Below are 23,545 nucleotides of genomic sequence, written 5' to 3' on the forward strand. Positions count from 1 at the left end.
ACAAATGTACATTGGCGGGTCCATAGATAGTTTGTCGGGGGATTCCCCTTATATTAACTATTAAATAATTCTGACAAGGGGTCCGGACCCGGTATGTGACGTTCACTCCATACCGAGAACTTGTGTGTTCACGTGCTGATCCGTGCTGTGTATTAACACAGGAACTCATTGATTTAGTGAATGTCACGATGTCTGGAGCGGAGCCGGAATTGAATTGTGAATGGAAATCCCATCCATGACGTGTTACCCTCTCTCTTGTACATGTATGACGTCATTTTATACCTCATCACTTCATTCATTATTCGATTCCTCTTTAATCTCGTTTACACCAAATCAGATGAAGATTTACTTGTGATGAGGGGCCTCTGCACCGGCGCACAATGGCCTGTTCTTGAGGACTACAGTGGCATCTTTAACCTCCTCGAGGAATCACTGGATGAGAAGACAAGCGACTTACCTTTGCTTTCAGACGAAGGTATACTCACTGATGCAGCACCACGATGAAAGTTTTCGCTCGTCCTGTGACAACCTAAAGGCCAAATTATGTTCAAAATTATATTTAAATGTGTGAAGGGTGAACTTTGTTACCGCTAAACCAGTCAGCTGTTTGTAAAGCAGAGTTGGTGAGAGTTTACCAGGAAACTAATTAATTCTGCTCGATAGATATAAGTCACAAGTTCAAGTTGAAAGTTTGACCCCAACATTATTTTGCACGAAATTTTCACTTGAAGCTGTGACCTCGACCTTTGACCTGCTGTAAAAAAAACTGTTATGAAACAATTGTCACGTGATAGGTGTGTTTGTACCGACTGTTTATCTGTTTTGGTGAAACATCATAAAGGACACGAAAAACACCATCACTGAAGGTCAGGGACTTGAACTCTCATGAGCACCTCTCTAATTAAATAATTTATCGTTAATTATAACTTCTTTTAATTGAGGAAAGTGTGAAAATATAATCTATAAAGGTTAATTGACGTTCATAACCCAAGCCAACAAACTATGTGACGTCATAGAGTGGATGGATGACGCGGGTATGTGGCCCGTAATGTCAGGGGGCTCTAATAGTGGTGTGTTCAGTTAACGGATGGTATTCTTGCTCAGAATGAACGTGCGACGCGACACGATGCCCTCGATGAGTGCCGTTCCTCAAGTTATAAAAGTCATTTATTGATGTTTTTGCTCAATTTTCTCTTTGCGGAGACGTCTTCACGTGCCAACTGTTCCTCGTCGGTCGACAGAGAAGTTTCTTTCAATCAACACCTGACGGAGACTGTTCGTCAGGATGTTGAGAAATTTAGGGTCGTGTCCGCAAACAACGACTGCGACAGGTGTATCAATTTCTTGCAACAGCAGAGCCAAAGAAGTGACGAGGCAAACAAGTTTTCTGTTTCCGACAAACACTTCACCTCCTCATCGTGTTTAAAAGGATGTGTGAAAAAGGATCGAGCTTACAAACACATGAAAGGATACACACCGGAGAGAAACCTTACAAGTGTTCTGTGTGCAACAAAGCGTTGAATCATTCATCATCTGTATCGAGACATCAAATAATACATCAAAGCAAAAGATTTCCAGGAACAGGTGCGACTCAAAGGTGCCGCACATGGGATGGAAATATCAGCGAATTCAGCGCCATCGATCGCAAGGAAGAGAAATGAAAAACACAAAAAGATACATCAACAAATGGGAGAACGACAAAAGAGCAGGAGGATTGTAAAAAAGATGTGGACAGAGTTAGGGAGAGACAAAGAAAGCGCTTTACAGTGGTGTACAAGATGGCACGTTAACTGGGATGGAGAACAAGTCATCCTAAATAGCCAACGCCAAGGACACGAGACCATCGGCTTCAATAAGATGGCAGGATGGAGTCAGTAAGGACAGGTGCAGGTTCTGTAATGTAGAAACAGAAAGCACCAGAACCTTCTCTTGGGATGTAAATAAAAAAACTCATGTCAGAACACCTGTACACACAAAGGTACAACAAGGTATATCGAGCAATCCACCGACACAGGTGCAAAAACGTCAACGTCCCAGTCTCAGAAAACTCTTGCAAGCACGAACCAAATGTGACACCAGGATCTGAAAAAGGAAGTCAAGAGAACCTGGAAGTTGAAGATCGCCGACTTCGCACCAGTGGTAACCGGAGTAACGGAAGTGATTCGGTGACAATTTGAAAACTAGAACAATTCTCCAAAGCAACTTATGAGAAGAGAAAAGAGCAGAGCAAGGATCTGGACGGGATGGAAGTCTTGAAAAAGGAATTTTTTGGTTTTTTTTGTGTGCATTGTCGAGGATCGTACGAGAGCTAACACACAACACAACACACAAAGGGGGAATGAGATAGGAGGGGTGGGAGAGGGATGGACAAAACAGTGGGGAACAGAGACGTTCGGAGAACTGTGGAAGGGAGAGGGATGGGGCGGGGAACACGGGGAATACAAGATGGACATCACAGGGACTTTCAGGAACTTTCGGGAAGGAAGGCAGGGAATTTGAAGGAGGGGGTTTGTGGCGCAGTCCTCATCTTTGCAAGTCCATGGTAAGAGCCGCAGTCGACAAGGTGGACCATTTTAAAGAGAAAGTACGACCAAGACAGATGAAAAGAGAGAGGGAGACTAAAAGACATTTAAAAAAAATAATAATAAGTGTTTGCAATTGTTTTTACAATGAAGTATTTACAAAAATCATGATAATAATCAGATAAGTAAAATTAAAGAGCCTTGTGGGGTGATACTACTACAAAGTGCATGAGGTCCAGTCCAAATTTCTTTATCCCTCTCGACGGTTCGAGAATATTGTCCCGCCTTAAACTCCGAAGTGATTCGTGAACGTCATCAACTTCTCAAGCAGAGAAAACTATCCTGCAACACATTGCTCTCAAGCTTTGCCCTGGAGCAAGCTGGAGTAATCCCTGCCCGGACGGATGGCAAAGCTTCTCCCTTCAAGGCCGACGAGCGAGACTCGGAGATTCATGGGCGGAGGGGCACGGCACAAGGGGGGTTTTGTACTCGAACCCTGCAACTACACAGCTTCAACTTCTTAAAAGGAAAACTTTTATTGGAAATACACAAATATTTACAAAGGACAATAATTCAAAAGGGTGATGAGAACAATAATGAAACAATAAATCCGAGAATCGAGGCGCCTCCTCACACAGACTCAAATACGCACGAAGGGAACACAAAATAAAGAGAAAACCCTTCCTTTCGAGTATTCTTGTACGAAGCTTGGCCCAGAGCTGGTCTTTGTGGAACTTGGAATCGAGGAGCTCCCATTCGCACGTGCAGACGCGCACAAAATGACGATTCGATGCTTCTCGTAGCGGGACAAACACACGCCGGGCAATCCGCGAGCGGCACTCAACACCAAGGCTCAGAGCCCCAGTGTAACGGCTTTGTGCACCGATCGGAAACATGGCTCAAAGAATGGAGCCAATAGGAAACATGGCTCAAAGAATGGAGTCAATAGGAAACATGGCTCAAAGAATGGAGTCAATAGGAAACATGGCTCAAAGAATGGAGCCAATAGGAAACATCGGTCAAAGAATGGAGCCAATAGGAAACATGGCTCAAAGAATGGAGTCAATAGGAAACATGGCTCAAAGAATGGAGTCAATAGGAAACATGGCTCAAAGAATGGAGTCAATAGGGAACCCCTTGTGACTCCTCGCAGGTGACGTCAGGAGAGACGACACACCTTGTTTGGCCTTTCCGATCTTCGTGTCCCGTTTGATTTCCGCTCCTCCTTTGTTCACGACCTTCACCTGCAGGAACAGGTGTTCCAGATCGGTGGTCCTGGACGACAAGTTCTCGAAGCGAAAGTCCTCGTTGAAAACGGGGTTCCGGGTGTTGCGCACGACGGCGCTTCGCTGCTTCTGCAGCTTCCCCGGAATGAGGCACACACTCACGCAGCACCCGATGTGTCGGGGGTCCGTGCGGACCCCGTAAGCCCCCTCGACGCTGATGAGCTTCAGGAAGAGAGATTCGCACTCGGGAACGTATAAGGTGGAGAGGCGCACCGTGCCGACACGTCTGCGATCGTCGCGGATCAGGGACACCTGTAACGGGGTCCAGGTACTCGAGGATGTCGGACGGGGGTCGTGCCGGCGGGTTCCCACGAGACGCCGAGAGATGCACGGGATCGCGTCTGCGGACGAGGACGCAGATTCATCGCTCGTGGACGGAGACTCGCTACCGGCGATCATGGTGGACTCGAGCTGAGAGTGCAGTGTGCGCCGGAAGGAAGACTCCGACATCACGTGCGAGCACAATGGAGACGACTCGGATAACGAAGAAGACTCGCGATGGACGTGTCTCTCCACCCGACGGAGAACCACGTGTTGCGGATCCGGAGGTTGGAAGGAGAACAAAGTTTCCTTGAACACGATCGGCGTGATGTCCTCCCGATCGAGCGCCGTGGGGATCTTGGGGTCCCCGTGTGTTTGTGGGTTAAACAGGCCTGGGATGTTCACGAAGGCCGACCGACTCGATCTCGCGAGACGTGACTGTCGTGAATGGCAACTCAGAGGCTTGTGAAGTCACACCCACCCACCAAGCCACGCCCCTCCACTGAACCCCGCCCCTTCCACTGAACCCCGCCCCTTCCACTGAACCACGCCCCTTCCACTGAACAGCGTCCCTCCTCCGAAACATCACTTCTGAACATCCCTCCTCCTGAACACCATCCCTCCTCTTGAACAACGTCCCTCCTGAACACCGTCCCTCCTGAACACGGTCCCTCCTCCTGAACACCACCCCTCCTCCTGAACACCATCCCTCCAACTGAACACCATCCCTCCTCCTGAACACCACCCCTCCTCCTGAACACCGTCCCTCCTGAACACGGTCCCTCCTCCTGTACACCACCCCTCCTCCTGAACACCGTCCCTCCTCCTGAACAACACCCCTCCAACTGAACACCATCCCTCCAACGGAACACCGTCCCTCCTGAACACGGTCCCTCCTCCTGAACAACACCCCTCCAACTGAACACCATCCCTCCTCCTCAACACCATTCACCGTCCCTCCTGCTGAATAACACCCCTCCTCCTGAACACCGTCCCTCCTGAACAACACCCCTCCAACTGAACACCATCCCTCCAACGGAACACCGTCCCTCCTCCTGAACACCACGCCTCCTCCTGAACAACACTTCTCCTGAACACCGTTCTCCTCCTGAACACCATCCCTCCAACTGAACACCATCCCTCCAACTGAACACCATTCCTCCTCCTGAACACCATCCCTCCAACTGAACACCATCCCTCCTCCTGAACACCGTCCCTCCAACTGAACACTATCCCTCCACCTGAACACCGTCCCTCCAACTGAACACCGTCCCTCCCCCTGAAACTAACACCCCTCCCTCTTGAACACCGCCCCTCCTCCTGAACACCGTCCCTGCTCCTGAACACTGCCCCTCCTCCTGAACACCGTCCCTACCCCTGAACATCACACCTCCTCCTGAACACCGATCCTCCTCTTGAACACCGCCCCTCCTCCTGAACACCACCCCTCTTCCTGAACACCGATCCTCCTCCTGAACACCGACCCTCCTGAACACCACTCCTCCTCTCATTATATACCCACAATTGGAAGACATGACGTCACACTCTCACCTCACAGCTCAGTAAAATCACACAAATTCCTTGAAAAATCTTCTCCAGACCCACCAGTCAGAATTCCACCAAATTTGAGTTACAACATGAGGCCAGGACCCAGATAAGCTGCAGGTCCAGTGGTACAATTTCTTTATTACTCGTGAGTAGAAGGATTGACCGTTATGTTGAGCTTGTTTCCACAATGAGAACCTGGAATCCAGATTTTTGGATGAAAACACCAAAGTATCAGCATCGCAACACTGAATTAGACAAAAATGTGTGTTTGTGTTTTTCCAAGAACTTCCTCTGTGGGACTGGCAAGGTGAACACATTGGTGGTACTAACTTTTCACAAGGATCACAAGTCAAGGAGTTAACTCCAGGTGAACTCGGACTAAGTGGAGAAATTGAGGATCAAATCCTGATTGAAACACAAAAAAGACTTCACAGGTGAACAAACGTAGAAATGTGATGCGAACGAAAGATTAAAAAACGGTGGAATTAGCTCGAAGGTCTTGGTTTTGGAGATGGTGATCCTTTTGATGGTGGTCTTGGAGAGGGTGATCATTTCATGTCCGGTTGATAAGGAGTGAAGACTTGTGGACTACACCCACGATGACTTTGAGTACATCGCATCCTGATCTTGATGTGACCCGGTGTTCTGGCCCCCCCGTGATGATGATGAGGGCAATATCTCACCCTGATGACGATGCGACCCGGTGTCGTGGTGTCTTCGTGATGATGCTGAGTGCATCGCACCCTGATGAGGATGGCACCCGGTGTTGTGGTCTCTTCGTGATGACGCTGAGTGCAACATCGCACCCTGATGAGGGTGTAAACCGGTGTTGTGGTCTCTTCGTGATGACGCTGAGTGCAACATCTCACCCCGATGAGGATGCGACCCGGTGTTGTGGTCCCTTTGTGATGACGCTGAGGGCAACATTGTACCCTGAGTGGGATGTGACCCGGTGTTGTGGTCCCGTCGTGATGACGCTGAGGGCAACACCACAACCTGAATCGGGTGCCAGCCAGTGTTGTGGTCCCGTCCTGATGACGATGAGTGGAATATCCCATCCTGATGAGGATGTGACCCGGTGTTGTGGTCCCTTTGTGATGATGCTGAGGGCAATATCGCACGCTGAGTGGGATGTGACCCGGTGTTGTGGTCCCTTTGTGATGACACTGAGGGCAATATCGCACCCTGAGTGGGATGTGACCCGGTGTTGTGGTCCCGTCGTGATGACGCTGAGGGCAACACCACAACCTGAATCGGCTGCGACCCAGTGTTGTGGTCCCTTTGTGATGATGCTGAGGGCAATATCGCACGCTGAGTGGGATGTGACCCGGTGTTGTGGTCCCTTTGTGATGATGCTGAGGGCAATATCGCACGCTGAGTGGGATGTGACCCGGTGTTGTGGTCCCTTTGTGATGACGGTGAGGGCAATATCGCACGCTGAGTGGGATGTGACCCCGTGTTGTGGTCCCTTTGTGATGATGCTGAGGGCAATATCGCACGCTGAGTGGGATGTGACCCAGTGTTGTGGTCCCGTCGTGATGACGGTGAGGGCAACACCACAACCTGAATCGGCTGCGACCCCGTGTTGTGGTCCCTTTGTGATGACGCTGAGGGCAATATCGCACCCTGAGTGGGATGTGACTCGGTGTTGTGGTCCCGTCGTGATGACGGTGAGGGCAATATCGCATGCTGAGTGGGATGTGACCCGGTGTTGTGGTCCCTTTGTGATGATGCTGAGGGCAATATCGCACGCTGAGTGGGATGTGACCCGGTGTTGTGGTCCCTTTGTGATGATGCTGAGGGCAATATCGCACGCTGAGTGGGATGTGACCCGGTGTTGTGGTCCAGTCGTGATGACGGTGAGGGCAATATCGCACGCTGAGTGGGATGTGACCCGGTGTTGTGGTCCCTTTGTGATGATGCTGAGGGCAATATCGCACGCTGAGTGGGATGTGACCCGGTGTTGTGGTCCCGTCGTGATGACGGTGAGGGCAACACCACAACCTGAATCGGCTGCGACCCGGTGTTGTGGTCCCGTCGTGATGACGCTGAGGGTAATATCGCACGCTGAGTGGGATGTGACCCAGTGGTAGATTCCACCATTGAAGACCAAGACTGCATCATCGTGGTCTCAATGATACGTGACCCGGTTTTAGAGTCCATCCATGATGACGAAGAGTACAACATCTGACTCGCATTGCATTGTGACCCTGTGTTCGGGTCCACCCTTGAGGAGTGCGTTGTACTGGTCGGGCATGGTCCATCGAGTAAGCCTTGCATGTGTCTCTGTGTTTGGTGCTGGAGGTTCTGTCCGGAAGATCTTCGTTCGGACAGCTGTAGACTGCGTTCATCTTGTTGGCGTCTCGGTTCCTCTCGTTGGTGTCTCCGGTCGACTCGGTCTCCCTGTTGAGCTCTGATGAGATCTTGTTGCTGTTTGATGTTGTGCCGTTCGTATCTGGATTCCACTTGTTGTTTCTGTTCAGGATTGCCGGTGTTTCTGGAACTGCAGAGCATTTTCGGAAGCCGGACGATGCTTTGCTGAGATGCACTCGGGGTCGCGGCCGATGGAGCACCGCGGCTTGGTCCCTGCATCATCTGCACTGAAACACCAACTGATTAAAAGAGAAGAGTTTGGTGAATAAAATCCATAAACACACATCCTCATGAACAAGTCTCTCACCGGTGGAGCGGACACGTGTAGTGTTCTCTTTTCTATGATTTTACAAACATTCTGTATTGTTCTGTGGAAAAAGAGGGGCGAAGGAGGATCCATACATGGGGAGGTAACAATAGCTTGGTCTGTCTGTGTGTTCGAGTAGGTGACATTTCCTCCAGTATTAGGGATCTGTCAGAGATAAGTTGTACGGAAACATGTCGCGCCGAGGAGGTGGTGATTGTAAACATTAGAGCAGAAGAGGGGATGTTATATTGTCCAGGTGAGGCCAGGTGGAAGGTTTGTAGCACGTGGCACAAATTGACATAATCACAGGTCATTTTGGCCACGAGCTGCAGGTCATGGCGTAATAGTGGGCTATGGGGTCTTGAAGAGGGGTGCAACACTCAGTGAGAACCCGTCCCAGAGGACAAGCTGGCCCAGAAGATGGCGCTACCCACGGACAGTGGGCGCCCAATGAATGGGACCAGCTGTGTGCCAGGAAGGCGGTTGGATGGGGGGGGGGTAGAGACCATTTTGTTTGCTCATGTCTTCCTGATTTTTACGACAGTCTCGGTTTCAATTTGAACAATGAAGGAAGTTTAAATTTAAACATCACTTCGGTCATTTGTGGAGGTCTTTGGACCTCCGGCTCAGAACGCCTGTTTTTGTTGGGCGTCTGATGTCAGAGGGCATAGTATATTTTCCTCTTCTCCCACCACCCCCCCCAATCCTCCCCCCCACACAACTTCGACCACACCCAATTCCCCCCACCCCACCCTTCCCCCAATCTCTCTACCTCCAACCCTCTCTCCCTTTCACCCACCCCACATTTTTTCTTCCTCTCCACTGTTATTAGGTTCGCCCCCAAGGGGATACGAGACTTGCAATGTCCCTGTTTGTGTGTGTCTGAGTGTCTGTCTGTCTGAGGGTCCATGTCTATGTTTTCGCTTCAATGGAGAACCCAAATGCTCAGGAAACGTCGACATTAAACTAAAAAATGTGTGAAAATCAAATGAACCACCATGGATTATAATGGAAACAATGTACACGGACGTGTCTTCATGTCCTCCTCGGAGAGGATTTGAACCAGGACGCTAAAACTTTCAGGGTCTCTCCCCCTCCACCATCCTCGCAAAATCCCCCATCAACCAGCACCACCACAATACCCACTACCACCATCCAACACACTGCCCATCCACAATACCCACTACCACTCACACTGCCCCCTCCACAATACCCATCCCCTCCACTGGGGTCGGACATCGATGTCTCACGGACATGATGGTGGGACACGGCATGGACACATATGACGTCCGGGAAAAGTACGAAACAGGATGATCCCGTAACATTCAAGACACTCGGTCAATGTGCGACGGTGGGACAAAGCATTCGTCGCCATTTTGTCCGCGGTGTCCGTGCTGTCCGCCGATAACGAGTATTTCTGCCCGAGTTGTGTATAAACCGATTGATCACTGAATACACAGAATCCCTCCTTGATAACTGTTCATTGATCGGGAATCAAACCCTCCCCGACATGAGTAGATCACGTGACCATCTTCACCGAGTGACACGTCACGTGACCATCGTTCCCATCTTCACCGAGTGACACGTCACGTGACCATCGTTCCCATCTTCACCGAGTGACACGTCACGTGACCATCGTTCCCATCTTCACCGAGTGACACGTCACGTGACCATCGTTCCCATCTTCACCGAGTGACACGTCACGTGACCATCGTTCCCATCTTCACCGAGTGACACGTCACGTGACCATCGTTCCCATCTTCACCAAGTGACACGTCACGTGACCATCGTTCCCATCTTCACGGAGTGAGACGTCCCGCCATCTTGGTGTGAATTTCTCCCACAAGACCCCAAACCATTCTGCTCCAGTTTCCCCCCAAAAACGTTTCCGTCACTCATTGTGTCTCCAATCGTTGATCTTCAAACCCCCGAGGACCTTGAGAGTTTTTCATGAGGGTGAAATGAGCATCAGGATCCAAGGTGGACGTCCATCCCATCAAGGTGTGACGTCACGGACGGAATCCTAAACCGATCCTCTCTAACCTTTTATATCCACACACCGGCATTGGGTTTCCCCCCACAGGTGTGCTTCCCACGGCCTTATCGACCCCGGAAACGGGGGTTACGGACCCCCCTCCCCCAAATCCCTCATTTTTCACTAAAACGTAAAACTTATTCTCCACAAGTACCTGAACAAGACGGACAACATCTGGTCCAATTCATCAGAACAGGTATCATGGGGTTGTGCTCCCACTACAAGAGGTGTTCGTCTCACCCACCTCGTCCATCCTTACCTCTCCCCTCCTTGTGCTGAGATGAAGCCGCCGTGGCGAGCACACCCAAACCAGTGTGTTCACCCACTCGTTCACCCCTTACCTCAGCGCTCTGATATCAAGCCGCCACGGCGACCACGCCCCCTCCTTAGCCTCCCCTGACGTGTCTCATTCACGTCCCGCGTCACGGTGACCACGCCCCCTCCTAATCCTCCCCTGACGTGTCTCATTCACGTCCCGCGTCACGGTGACCACGCCCCCTCCTAATCCTCCCCTGACGTGTCTAATTCACGTCCCGCGTCACGGTGACCACGCCCCCTCCTAATCCTCCCCTGACGTATCTCATTCACGATCCGCGTCATGGTGACCACGCCCCCTTCCTAATCCTCCACTGACGTGTCTCATTCACGATCCGCGTCATGGTGACCACGCCCCCTCCTAATCCTCCCCTGACGTATCTCATTCACGATCGCGTCATGGTGACCACGCCCCCTCCAAATCCTCCACTGACGTGTCTCATTCACGATCCGCGTCATGGTGACCACGCCCCCTCACAATCCCCCCAATGGGACGAAGGATCTTTTCTCGTTTATTCTCGCCATTTTTAACCCGGCGCTTCGTTGACGATTTATTTATCAAATGACGTCATGTTGTACTTCACAAACATTCCGCTCTGTTCACCCCCATCGTTTGGGCGAGCTCGTCTTCCTTCTGCTCGGAAGTCAGCTCACCACGACCTCTTCTTCTTTAGCTTTTCTCAAGTCTTTCACGAACCGGCTGGCCAGGCCCGACGTTCGACTAAGGTTCGGGCAAGAATGTAGAATTTGGCCAGGGTGCCGGCGATAGCTCGCCCACTCTTCGCGAGTTACTGGTAAAACCGTTCCAGTAGTTATCAAAAACAACCGGTTACCTCAACGTTTAAGTAGTTTTTTTAACAAACGGGTGTAAATTAATAAAACGTTAAACACTAATTTTTTTTTATTTTTTCAAACGCATCCTCATGACGTCACGAAATCCCGTGTCGCCAAAAAAAAAGAAGAGGAAGAAGAGTATTAAAGGAGAAGAAGAAGAAGAATCGTTGATTGGAAGCCAAGGCTTTTGTGGTGTTCGTGAACATTTCCTTTCATCCACTAAAACATGGTGAGTTGAGATCCTCGGTTTAATGAAGTTTACTTGGTTAAGGTCGTCACACGACCCGCCACGACCTCCATTCCCATGGACCGACCCTCCATCAGCGGCCTCCTCTCCCTGAGGTACTTGTTGATGATTTATTTATTTATCGATATTTAGGCCTTTGTTCTCGGATCCTCGTTCTTTTGTTCCTTGTAAAACACTTTGATTGTTTAGTAAATTATCGATTCCTTTGTGAAAAACAGTAATTTTTTTCCCCCTTCGTGAATTTCCTCACTTCTTGTAAAATGTGAAACTATTACTACCACAAGCATGATTTATTTATTTATTATTTTAACGTTGACCCCATTTTGTACGTTCAAAATGAACACGTGATTTCTGTTGACCAATGAGCTTTGAGCGATGGGATTTTTCAGGTCCCTTGGAGGAGGAAAACCACGGACCTGGAACCTGGAACCTGAAAACGTTTCGTGATTCGGGATTCGGACCTTTTCGCGACATTTATGGATCTGGAGCACGACGTCCCAAGACCTTGTGGTTTGGTAACAGTCGCGAGGCCGGTGTTTGATCACCGTTGTGTGCGTGTGTCCCGCAGCGCGAGTGCATCTCCATCCACGTCGGCCAGGCGGGCGTACAGATGGGAAATTCGTGCTGGGAGCTCTATTGTCTGGAGCACGGGATCCAGCCTGATGGACAAATTCCCAGTGACAAGACCATCGGGGGTGGAGACGACTCTTTCAACACCTTCTTTAATGAGACCGGTGCCGGGAAACGCGTTCCTCGTGCCATCTTTGTCGATCTGGAACCGACCGTGATCGGTGGGCAACCTGTCGTGAAGTTCCTTCTTCGTCGTCCTCCTTATGTTCCCCTTGTACTCCTCTTTCTGAACTTCCAGTTTGTAAGGTCACTGACCTTCATGTTGTAACCCTTCTTCAGACGAAGTGCGCACCGGTACTTATCGACGACTCTTCCACCCCGATCAACTCATTTCGGGTAAAGAGGATGCAGCCAACAACTACGCACGGGGCCACTACACCATTGGAAAGGAGATCGTGGACCTGGTTGAAGACCGCATCCGTAAGCAGGTACACCGGAAAGAATCGTTTCTTCAAAATACCTCTCAATATTTTATTTATCTCATCTCGACTTGGAGGGACGTTATGGCCTCCCGATGGTCCAGCAGCGACAGGCGAGTCCACAGGAGGTTTAAGGAACCAACAGGAAGTCCCCTTGTAGGTCCTGTCATTGTTAGTGAATAAATCTTCTCAACACCAATATATGTGATCTACTTCCTGAACCCCAGGTGGACCAGTGCACAAGCATGCAGGGTTTCCTGATCTTCCACTCATTAGGGGGCGGCACGGGTTCGGGCTTTTCCGCCCTGCTCATGGAGCGCCTCTCCATCGACTACGGCAACAAGCCCAAGCTGGAGTTCACCGTGTCCCCGGCACCTCACGTGTCCACCGCTGTGGTCGAGCCGTACAACTCCATTCTGATGACCCACACCACGCTGCAGCACGCGGATTGCACCTTCATGGTGGACAACGAGGCCATCTACGACGTATGTCGTCGCAACTTGGACATCGAGCGTCCGACCTACACGAGCCTGAACCGCCTCATGGCACAGATCGTCTCGTCCGTCACCGCCTCGTTACGCTTCAACGGCTCACTCAACGTCGACCTGAACGAGTTCCAGACGAACCTGGTGCCCTACCCGCGGGTCCACTTCCCATTGATCACTTTCGCACCCATTATTTCCTCTGAGAAGGCCTTTCACGAGCAGATGTCGGTGTCCGAGATCACCAGCGCGTGTTTCGAGCCGGCCAATCAGATGGTGAAGTGCGACCCTCGGCACGGCAAGTACATGGCGTGCTGCATGCTGTACCGCGGAGACGTCGCCCCCAAGGACGTGAACGCCGCCATCGCGACCATCAAAACGAAGCGCTCCATCCAATTCGTCGAATGGTGTCCTACCGGCTTTAAGGTACGTCCGTCAGGAAGCCATTAGGGTCCTGTTAGAAAATTGCGGCTGTGCCGTTGTGCTCACTTACCAACCATCGCTTCTCCTCTTCCCAGGTCGGCATAAACTGCCAGCCTCCGACCGTGGTGCCTGGGGGTGATCTCGCCAAGGTCCAGCGGGCCGTGTGCATGTTCAGCAACACGACGGCCATTGTGGAAGCCTGGGCACGACTCAATCATAAGTTCGACCTGATGTACGCCAAACGCGCCTTTGTGCACTGGTACGTGGGCGAAGGAATGGAGGAGGGAGAGTTTCTGGATGCACGGGAGGACCTCGCCGCGCTGGAGAAGGACTATGAGGAGGTTGGAGTCGACTTGGTTGAGGGAGAGGGGGGTGAGGGAGAGGAGTTCTAGATGGTTAGGTTCCTGTCTTCTTCATCGGGTTGTTATTTATTGTATTGTTGTTGAGTTTGATGTGAAACACTTTTTTTTCAAGTCGAAAGGTTGTTCCTGTTTTGGAGGAGGTTGGAGGTCAGGGTACTGCATCCTGACCTTAACAAGGTTGGTGTGAAGGAGCCAACCAAAGATTGCCGAGTTTAAAAGCAGTTCATTCATTTATTTATTTTTAAACCTTCCTTATTCCTTCATCCTTCATCCTTCCCTGCACTTTGAATCGTTTCCTGTTCTTTGATTTTTTCATTAAACTTTACTGAAAGCCTTTGTTGGGATCTTACCATGTACTTTTACCCTCTGTAGGTATTTGAGTGAATGTTAATATGATTAATATGTTTGTGTCGTTCCTTTCTCTACTTTGTCCAGAGTTCATCACCGATTCTGAAGTGTCTAACGAACGAGGTCCAGCACGTATTGCAGGTGATACCAAGGTGACGAGTGGTCCAGTTTACACACAGGAGCGAGTGATGTAAACCATCTCCGATGGTCCGAAATGAAAGATTCATCTTGGTGTGACGTGAACCAAAGACCTTGCAGCTTGAGCGAACGACTTGCTTGATTCCATTTGCCCAGAAGTCCGTCGATTCCTTTATCTGAAGAAACTCCGCGATGAAAACGACATCGTTACTTTTCAGTGCGAACTCGCAGATTAAAAAGTGATAAACCACGAGGATTCCTCTCGATCAAGTTCTCAGAACGATCGGGGACATTCGAGCATGGCCAAGCTCTCGCAGTCCAGGTTCAAGTTCCAAATGTGATCGAGACTCAGACCTTGAGTAGCAGCGCCGAATGCAGATGGGTAACGTTATTTGACCCCAAGTGGGTCATGATGAGGGAATCACAATCAGAAAGTGTTCATCCATGTTCGTGGCTGCTATACTTTTGGAGATAGCAGGGGGAAAGAAAATCATGTTTGTTGGATATGCATGGTCGGGCGCCATTTTTAAATTAAATGACCAATCGTTTCGGCTTTTATACATGATGCAATATTGATATCATCGTGTACGGTGTGAACAGCTGAGTTCATAAAGTGCTCAAAAGTTGTACGATCGAAAATAAGCAAATAGGAGCCAAATTTAAACAAAATTTTTGGTCCGTTTTGGTACCTTTAGATGTTTTTTAGTGGTTTTGGTACTTTTTTCCCCAGGAAATGACGTCACACTGCAGAGAAAGTAGTTAACTGTATATATATATATATATACAGTGTAAATTGCAGAACTGTACTTTACGACATAGTGCTTTAAAGCATTGTTTGGTACTTTGTGGTTCCAAACCACAAATTTTGTGGATCTTTATTTTTTTTGTGGCTCCTCCACAAGCCGTGACTGTAGACACACAAAAAAAAAAGAGTAAAATCTTCCCCATTTAATTTTCCATGACACCTGCTGTAATACTCCTCTCTTACGTGTCCATCCTTTGTTCAGTCTTTCCTGGTGATCGCTGCAGTTTTAATCCTGATTTATCTGCCTCGTTAAACTACTTCTTCTCAGAAGACGTCGCGAGGTCGAGTCCGTTCATTGCTGATACGTGAAACACCCTGCAACCCATGCTGACAGAAAACAGATGCTTTTTGGAACAGCATCCACATTTTCCATCCTATCATCAAGTAACCGTGTTTATACATTCTCCATGGGGAGGCGCTCCTGTGCTGAAAGTTTCGTGCCAATCGCTCAAGCGGTTTTGGAGAAAACGAATAAAGGTGAAAAAGTGATGGCCTCTCCCGACATGGTCGAGGGTGGTTGTGGACACCTATTACTAGTTTATACCTGCTGTTGTTTTGTATTTTCCCTTCTTCTGTAACACCAAAATGCAACCTCCTTTTGAGAGCTTCAGAACTACGGAACCCGACTCGTCCATCCTCACTCCCAAGACCGGACCGTGGTGTTTAGGTTCAACAGAACAATGCATCGGTCAGAGGTTCGGAGCACTACCAACAACTCTTGTGAAGTACTGGAAATTACAGAGCATTATCTTTATTTCCATGGGCTTCAAAAGGGTACAGCAGATGAAAGTAGTATCAAAGAAAGAAAAACAATTGATAAATGGTTAGAATACCCGACAATCAGACGCAGCATGATTTACGGGGTTCGTTGAGTCATACTCGTGGGTCGTGTCCGTTGTGGTGAGATCAGCTCTCACCTGGAATGCAGTTCAACGAGGTTAGCCATGAGTGAGTCGACCCTTTTGATGACATGTGAAAGGTCAACCACAAAGGTTCCTTCCTGCGCAAGTGATGCCCTCAACAACCTCAATGATTCGAAATGATTGTTTAGAAAACGAAGCTGTGAAATGTTAATGTGGCTCCACATTCATTGATTGGTAAATGTTGTTAAAATGTTACTTTTATAAGGTACACCTTACAGGTACACTTTTATAAGACACCCAGATCTCCACATGGTCACCTTGCTATACCCAAACTAGTTCTCGACTGACCTCCACCCATTCCCCCCCCCTTGCTTCCCCGAATCCCCACCTACCCAAATCATTAACTGCTCACATAGCACTCACACTTAGATCTATAATTCCCCACCTTCCCACCTACCAACCCAGATTCCCAGTTGCCCACTTACCAGCACCATCAATATCCCATTTCCCACCTTCCAATCTTCCCCTGATCCTTAATTTCCCACCTACCAACTCCAATAAGATCTCCAATTGCCCACCGCCCCACATTCCCAATTTCCCAACTACCAACCCAGATCCACACCTACCAGCCCCACTTATATCCCCAGTTTCCCACCCTACCAACCTTACTCGGATCCTCAGTTTCACACCCACCCAAATCCTCATTTACTAACTCCACCGAAATAGCCAATGTCCCACCGAGAAAAATGAGCAACAACCAAAATAAAATAACAAGTGAAAGTATGTTGGTACTTCCCCTGTGTGGTGAAATAAAAACACGATTTGGGAAAAGGAGGAGAAAGCATCTCCCGACACGGACAGACAGTAAAGCACGCTCATGTGGATTCAAACTCATTTCTTTTTGAAAACGTTGCGAAAAATTTTCTCCTTCAACTCTTTTTTCTTCGTGCCCGGATTTTTGGCATCTCCGGACGCTGATGATTGGTGCGCGTCGCTGGTCGCTCCCAGAGGCATGACCTCAGTGGGTAGAGTTGCACTGCCACCGGTTGCTCCCAGAGGCATGACCTTAGCTGGTGGAGTTTCAGTCTCACTGGTCACTCCCAGAGAAACGACCTCAGCAGGTTGAGTTGCACCTTCACCGGTCACTTTCAGGGGCATGATCTTAGCAAGAGTTGCACTCTTACCGCTCACTCTCAGGGGCTTAGCGGGTGGAGTTGCAATGTCACTGGTCGCTCCCAGAGGCACGACCTTAGTGGGTGGAGTTTCACCTTCACCAGTCACTCCCAGAGGCACGACCTTAGTGGGTGGAGTTGCACCTTCACCAGTCACTCCCAGAGGCACGACCTTAGTTGGTGGAGTTGCAGTCTCACTGGTCACTCCCAGAGAAACGACCTCAGCAGGTTGAGTTGCACCTTCACCAGTCACTTTCAGGGGCATGATTTTAGTGAGGAGTGTCTTACCACTCGCTCTCAGGGGCATGATCTTTGCGGGTGGAGTTGCAGTCTCACTGGTCGCTCCCAGAGGCAGGATCGTAGCTCGTGGGGTTGCACGCTCACCGGTCACTTTCAGGGGCATGATCTTAGCGAGGGTTGCACTCATACCGGTCGCTCTCAGAGGCAAGACCTTAGTGCGGAGTGTTGCACTCTTACCGCTTGCTCTCAGGGGCATGACCTTAGCGGGTGGAGTTTCAGTCTCACTGGTCGCTCCCAGAGGCATGACCTTCGCTCGTGGGGTTGCACGCTCACCGGTCGCTTCCAGAGGCATGACCTTCGTGGGTTGATTTGCACTCTCACTGATCGATCCTCGAGGCACTATCTTAATGGGCAGAGATTCATTCTCACAGGTCACTCCCGGAGGAACGATCTTCATGGGTAGCGATGCACTCTCACTGCCGCGGCTGCTCTGAGAGTCCAAAGAACATTCGTCGGAAACTCCGCCGATGGTGCAAATCCAACCATTCATTTCATCCTGAAAGGAAGGACAAGCAAGAGAGTACTGGATAAATGGACAAAGAGATTTAATTGGTCAAATAATCATAAATAATTTGTGCAATTTTTGAAAAGTCAACACTGATCAAAACTCGAGGTAAATGTGTAAAGGTTGTAGATCATCTATTGTTGATGTGAACAGAACACATTGTGTACAAACATGTTCTGTGAACCGCAGTCGTGCAGAATACCTCCCCTGTGTTCTCTTCAATATACAGAACACCGTGTGTACAAATCACATTGTGTACAAATAAACAATGTGTACAAATAAACAATGTGTACAAATCACATTATGTACAAATAAACAATGTGTACAAATCACATTGTGTACAAATAAACAATGTGTACAAATAAACAATGTGTACTAATAAACAATGTGTACAAATCACATTATGTACAAATAAACAATGTGTACAAATAAACAATGTGTACAAATCACATTATGGACAAATAAACAATGTGTACAAATCACATTATGTGCAAATAACAATGTGTACAAATCACATTGTGTACAAACAAACAATGTGTACAAATAAACAATGTGTACAAATCACATTGTGTACTAATACACAATGTGTACAAATCACATTGTGTACAAATAATGTGTACAAATAAACAATGTGTACTAATAAACAATGTGTACAAATCACATTATGTACAAATAAACAATGTGTACAAATCACATTATGTACAAATAACAATGTATACAAATCACATTGTGTACAAATAAACAATGTGTACAAATCACATTATGTACAAATTAACAATGTGTACAAATATACAATGTGTACGAATAAAAATGTGTACAAATCACATTATGTACAAATAAACAATGCGTACAAATCACATTATGTACAAATAACAATGTGTACAAATCACATTGTGTACAATTAAACAATGTGTACAAATCACATCATGTACAAATAACAATGTATCCAAATCACATTGTGTACAAATAAACAATGTGTACAAATCACATTATGTACAAATAAACAATGTGTACAAATCACATTGTGCACAAATAAACAATGTTTACAAATACACAATTTTCAAATAAATGTGTAAAAATAAACAATGTGTACTAATAAACAATGTGTCCAAATAAATAATGTGTACTAATAAACTTTTTTACAAATAACGTGCTCAAATAAACAATATGTACAAATAAACAATGTGTACTTATAAACAATGTGAACAAATAAATAATGTGTACAAATAAACAATGATCACAAATAAATAATGTGTACAAATAAACAATGTGTATTAATAAACAATGTGTCCAAATAAATAATGTGTACTAATAAACTATTTTTTACAAATCACGTGTTCAAATAAACAATATGTACAAATAAACAATATGTAAAAATAAACAATGTGTACTAATAAACAATGTGTCCAAATAAATAATGTGTACAAATAAAGAATGTGTACCAATAAACAATATGTGCAAACAAACAATGTTTACAAATAAATAATGTGAACAAACAAATAAAGTGTACCACGAAACAATGTGGACAAAAAAATAATGTGTACAAATCAACAATGTGTACAAATAAACACTGTGTACAAATAAACAATGTTTCCAAATAAACAATGTTTCTAAATAAACAATGTTATAAAATGAATAATGTGTACAAATAAACAATGTGTACCAATAAACAATGGGTACAAACAAACAATGTGGACAAATGAATAATGTGGACAAATAAACAATGTGTACTAATAAGCAATGTATCCAAATAAACAATGTGTACTGATAAACAATGTACAAATAAATATTGTGTACAAATAAACAATGTGTAAAATCACAGTGTACAAATAAACAATGTGTACAAATAAACAATGTGTACAAATCACATTGTGTACAAATAAACAATGTGTACAAATAAACAATGTTTACAAATAAACAATGTTAACAAATAAATAATGTGTACAAATAAACAATGTGTACCAATAAACAATGTGAACATACAAACAATGTGGACAAATAAATAATGTGGACAAATAAACAATGTGTACAAATAAACAATGTGTACCAATAAACAATGTGTACAAACAATGTGGACAAGTGAATAATGTGGACAAATAAACAATGTGTACAAATCACATTGTGTACAAAGAAACAATGTGTGCAAATAAACAATGTTTGCAAATAAACAATGTTTACAAATAAATAATGTGTACAAATAAACAATGTGTACTAATAAACAATGTGTACAAACAAACAATGTGGACAAATAGATAATATGTGCAAATAAACAATGTGTACGAATAAACAATGTGCACAAATCACATTGTGTAGAAATAAACAATGTGGACAAAGCACATTGTGGACAAATAAACAAAGTGTACAAATAAATAATGTGTACAAATAAACAAAGTGTAAAATCACATTGTGTACAAATAAATGTGTACTCAAACAATATGTACAAATAAATGTGTACTAATAAACAATGTGGACATATAAACAATGTGTAAAATCACATTGTGTACAAATAAACAATGTGTACTAATAAACAATGTGTACAAATCAACAGTGTGTACAAATGAACAATGTGTAAAATCACAGTGTACAAATAAACAATGTGTACAAATAAACAATGTGTACAAATCACATTGTGTACAAATAAACAATGTGTACAAATAAACAATGTTTACAAATAAACAATGTTAACAAATAAATAATGTGTACAAATAAAAAATGTGTACCAATAAACAATGTGAACATACAAACAATGTGGACAAATAAATAATGTGGACAAATAAACAATGTGTACCAATAAACTGTGTACAAACAATGTGGACAAGTGAATAATGTGGACAAATAAACAATGTGTACAAATCACATTGTGTACAAAGAAACAATGTGTGCAAATAAACAATGTTTGCAAACAAACAATGTTTACAAATAAATAATGTGTACAAATAAACAATGTGTACTAGTAAACAATGTGTACAAACAAACAATGTGGACAAATAGATAATATGTGCAAATAAACAATGTGTACGAATAAACAATGTGCACAAATCACATTGTGTAGAAATAAACAATGTGGACAAAGCACATTGTGGATAAATAAACAAAGTGTACAAATAAACAAAGTGTAAAATCACATTGTGTACAAATAAATGTGTACTCAAACAATATGTACAAATAAATGTGTACTAATAAACAATGTGGACATATAAACAATGTGTAAAATCACATTGTGAACAAATAAAAATGTAGAAATAAACAATGTGTACAAATAAACAATGTGTAAAATCACATTGTGTACAAACAAATATGGACTAATAAACAATGTGTACAAATCACATTGTGTACAAATAAATAATGTGCAACAAATAAACAATGTGAACAAATCATATTGTGTACAACTAAACAATGTGTACAAATCACAATGTGTACAAATAAACAATGTGTTCAAACAAACAATGTGGACAAGTGAATAATGTGGACAAATAAACAATGTGTGCAAATAAACAATGTTTGCAAATAAACAATGTTTACAAATAAATAATGTGTACAAATAAACAATGTGTACTAATAAACAATGTGTACAAACAAACAATGTGGATAAATAGATAATATGTGCAAATAAACAATGTGTACGAATAAACAATGTGCACAAATCACATTGTGTAGAAATAAACAATGTGGACAAAGTACATTGTGGACAAATAAATATTGTGCACAAATAAACAATGTGTACTAATAAACAATGTGTACAAATCACAACGTGTACAAATAAACAATGTGTACAAATTGTACAAATGTATACAATGTGGCAGGGTTTGTCTCCGGACGTGTCCTGGCGGTGTTTCTGTCCGGAAGCGAGTTTGTCTCCGGACATGTCCGAGTGGTGCTTGTCTCCGGCCAGCTTGGCTCCGGATGCGTCCGGGCGGTATTTATGTCTGGACGGGAGTTTGTCTTCAAACTTGTCTGGATAGGGGTTTGTCTCCGGGCCATGCTTATCGCATGATCGGTAGAAAATGGATTTCAGACATTATTTTGTTTCAATCTTCACTGTTATTCCATGCAGATTCATTTTGATGAGACTGTATGAATTGCAATTAATGCTCCACCGCACATTGCCTTCCCTTCCTCTCACCTCATGCTATCTTCCCTGCCTACACTCCTCCTCGCTCCCACTCCCTCATTTCCCCTCCTCTTCTCATCCCACCTCTTCACTCTTCCCGCTCTCTCTCTCCCCCACCCCTCTCTCCCTCTTTTTCTCCCTCCCCCTTTAGTATTACCATCAGCGAAGTGACGGGTAGTATTTGCAAGTATATAAATAAATAAACAATCTGTCAATCCCCTCCTCTCTTTGTGCTGTTGTTACCTCCAACACTGAAGGTGGAGGACGGTGATGTTTTCACCCGTGTCTGTTTGTTTGTCGGTTTGTCCGTCTGTGAGCCGGATATCTTAAAACGTTTTGGACGAGTTGTGACAAAACTTGGTGGATGAGTTGGTCAGGTGACAAAACAAGCCGATTCGATTTTGGTTCAGGTCTGGATACAGATCCGGCCTATCAGTGGGATACAAAACGTAAACTTTTCAGGCTGGCAGAGGTATGTGCTCTTCCAAGTACTGTTCTAGTTTTCCTTCTGTTACGTCCTGATCCATTCTGTGTTCTCGCTCCTCCACGAACCGAGACACTACACGTAAAAATCCCTTTAAACCACCGCTCTGGGGATGTTACAGTCACAGCAAATTATATTATTTATGAAAGTCGTGCCAGGCTTAGTGTTGGGAGATGCTGGTGAGGAACTAGTCAGGTACTTACATCATCCTTGGCTTGAAACAAGTATTCGTTCCCATCACGAAGCCTGCGACAAATGACTCGTAAATCAAGAAGCATCAGATCCGGTGGAAATGTCAGAGCCAACAGCCTTTGAAAGCCAAAAGCCTTTGTAAGATTTAAATTGAAGAGTTAACCCACCGGAGCCTGAAAACGTGCCTCCTCTTATTGTAGTCCGAAGCAACCTCACAGATGGCTTGGATCAGACATACGGGGTACTCGTCGTGGTACCTGGTCCCTGCACGGACATTTGTCTCGTCCTTGTAGAAAGCCAGGTTTTGGCCGTACAGGACACAGTACACCGTCTGCCATGACCTGGACATTCAAAATCACATGATGCCTCTGTGGTAGTAAGTTAGCAACAGCAAGTTAGCAGAGGTAAAGCAGCAGTAATTTCGCAACAGAAAGATAGCAGCAATAGGTTAGCAATAATAAGGTAGCAGCAATAAGTTAGCAGAACGTTTGCAGTTGTAAATTAACAGGAGAAATTTAAAGTTATATCTAAAATAAGCGAAATGAACATTCAATGAAGCCACCCTGAGAGTCATAGTTGTGGC

General features: G+C 45.7%; 5 protein-coding genes across 9 annotated transcripts in view; 2 read left to right on the top strand and 3 right to left on the bottom strand.

The window, feature by feature from the left end:
* The window catches only part of LOC147008338 (uncharacterized), a 105,100-nt gene that overhangs the window by 55,821 nt on the left and 25,734 nt on the right, over positions 1-23,545 (top strand). The window lies entirely within an intron of this gene.
* Positions 3,040-4,537, bottom strand: LOC147008340 (C2 calcium-dependent domain-containing protein 4C-like; the record flags this gene model as incomplete). Its single annotated transcript, XM_085865091.1, has 1 exon — positions 3,040-4,537. A coding segment is annotated over one exon (906 nt), but the record flags the coding sequence as incomplete, so codon positions are not given.
* LOC147008341 (uncharacterized) lies at positions 5,554-10,842 on the bottom strand. 3 transcript variants are annotated; one of them, XM_085864693.1, is made up of 2 exons: positions 10,592-10,842; positions 5,554-8,212 (listed from the first exon to the last, which is right to left on the bottom strand). In XM_085864693.1, the coding sequence occupies exon 2, from the start codon at positions 8,210-8,212 to the stop codon at positions 6,206-6,208; it is 2,007 nt and encodes a 668-aa protein (XP_085720819.1). In that variant the 5' UTR covers positions 10,592-10,842; the 3' UTR covers positions 5,554-6,205. The 3 variants fall into 3 exon arrangements, with proteins under 3 accessions (XP_085720819.1, XP_085720818.1, XP_085720817.1); XM_085864692.1 differs by having other exon boundaries at positions 5,554-8,217; XM_085864691.1 differs by having other exon boundaries at positions 5,554-8,229; positions 10,592-10,841.
* On the top strand, positions 11,129-14,380 carry LOC147008342 (tubulin alpha chain, testis-specific-like). 3 transcript variants are annotated; one of them, XM_085864696.1, is made up of 6 exons: positions 11,129-11,373; positions 11,607-11,823; positions 12,297-12,519; positions 12,638-12,786; positions 13,005-13,685; positions 13,778-14,380. In XM_085864696.1, the coding sequence occupies exons 3-6, from the start codon at positions 12,339-12,341 to the stop codon at positions 14,072-14,074; spliced, it is 1,308 nt and encodes a 435-aa protein (XP_085720822.1). In that variant the 5' UTR covers positions 11,129-11,373; positions 11,607-11,823; positions 12,297-12,338; the 3' UTR covers positions 14,075-14,380. The 3 variants fall into 3 exon arrangements, with proteins under 3 accessions (XP_085720822.1, XP_085720820.1, XP_085720821.1); XM_085864694.1 differs by having other exon boundaries at positions 11,607-11,710; XM_085864695.1 differs by having other exon boundaries at positions 11,129-11,823.
* On the bottom strand, positions 16,071-23,330 carry LOC147008343 (uncharacterized). Its single transcript, XM_085864699.1, has 3 exons — positions 23,130-23,330; positions 22,974-23,016; positions 16,071-18,166 (listed from the first exon to the last, which is right to left on the bottom strand). Exons 1-3 carry the CDS (start codon positions 23,309-23,311, stop codon positions 17,090-17,092), a joined length of 1,302 nt encoding a protein of 433 aa, XP_085720825.1. The 5' UTR covers positions 23,312-23,330; the 3' UTR covers positions 16,071-17,089.

The sequence above is a fragment of the Eptatretus burgeri genome, chromosome 19 (genome assembly GCF_056783735.1).
Source record: "Eptatretus burgeri isolate ZD-2024b chromosome 19, Ebu_testis_v1, whole genome shotgun sequence".
In the NCBI taxonomy this organism is placed as follows: domain Eukaryota; kingdom Metazoa; phylum Chordata; class Myxini; order Myxiniformes; family Myxinidae; genus Eptatretus; species Eptatretus burgeri.

What these genes read in the sequence shown, in the direction of transcription:
- LOC147008342 (XM_085864694.1), top strand. An exon ending in TCTGGAACCGACCGTGATCG is followed by an intron (nt 12,520 to 12,637) that starts GTGGGCAACCTG and finishes ACCCTTCTTCAG; the next exon opens with ACGAAGTGCGCACCGGTACT. An exon ending in AAGACCGCATCCGTAAGCAG is followed by an intron (nt 12,787 to 13,004) that starts GTACACCGGAAA and finishes CCTGAACCCCAG; the next exon opens with GTGGACCAGTGCACAAGCAT.
- LOC147008343 (XM_085864699.1), bottom strand. Translation starts at nt 23,311, where the DNA reads ATGTCCAGGTCATGGCAGACGGTGTACTGTGTCCTGTACGGCCAAAAC. An exon ending in AGGCACGTTTTCAGGCTCCG is followed by an intron (nt 23,017 to 23,129) that starts GTGGGTTAACTC and finishes CATTTGTCGCAG; the next exon opens with GCTTCGTGATGGGAACGAAT. An exon ending in TGTTTCAAGCCAAGGATGAT is followed by an intron (nt 18,167 to 22,973) that starts GTAAGTACCTGA and finishes CCTTCCTTTCAG; the next exon opens with GATGAAATGAATGGTTGGAT.
- LOC147008341 (XM_085864693.1), bottom strand. Translation starts at nt 8,212, where the DNA reads ATGATGCAGGGACCAAGCCGCGGTGCTCCATCGGCCGCGACCCCGAGT.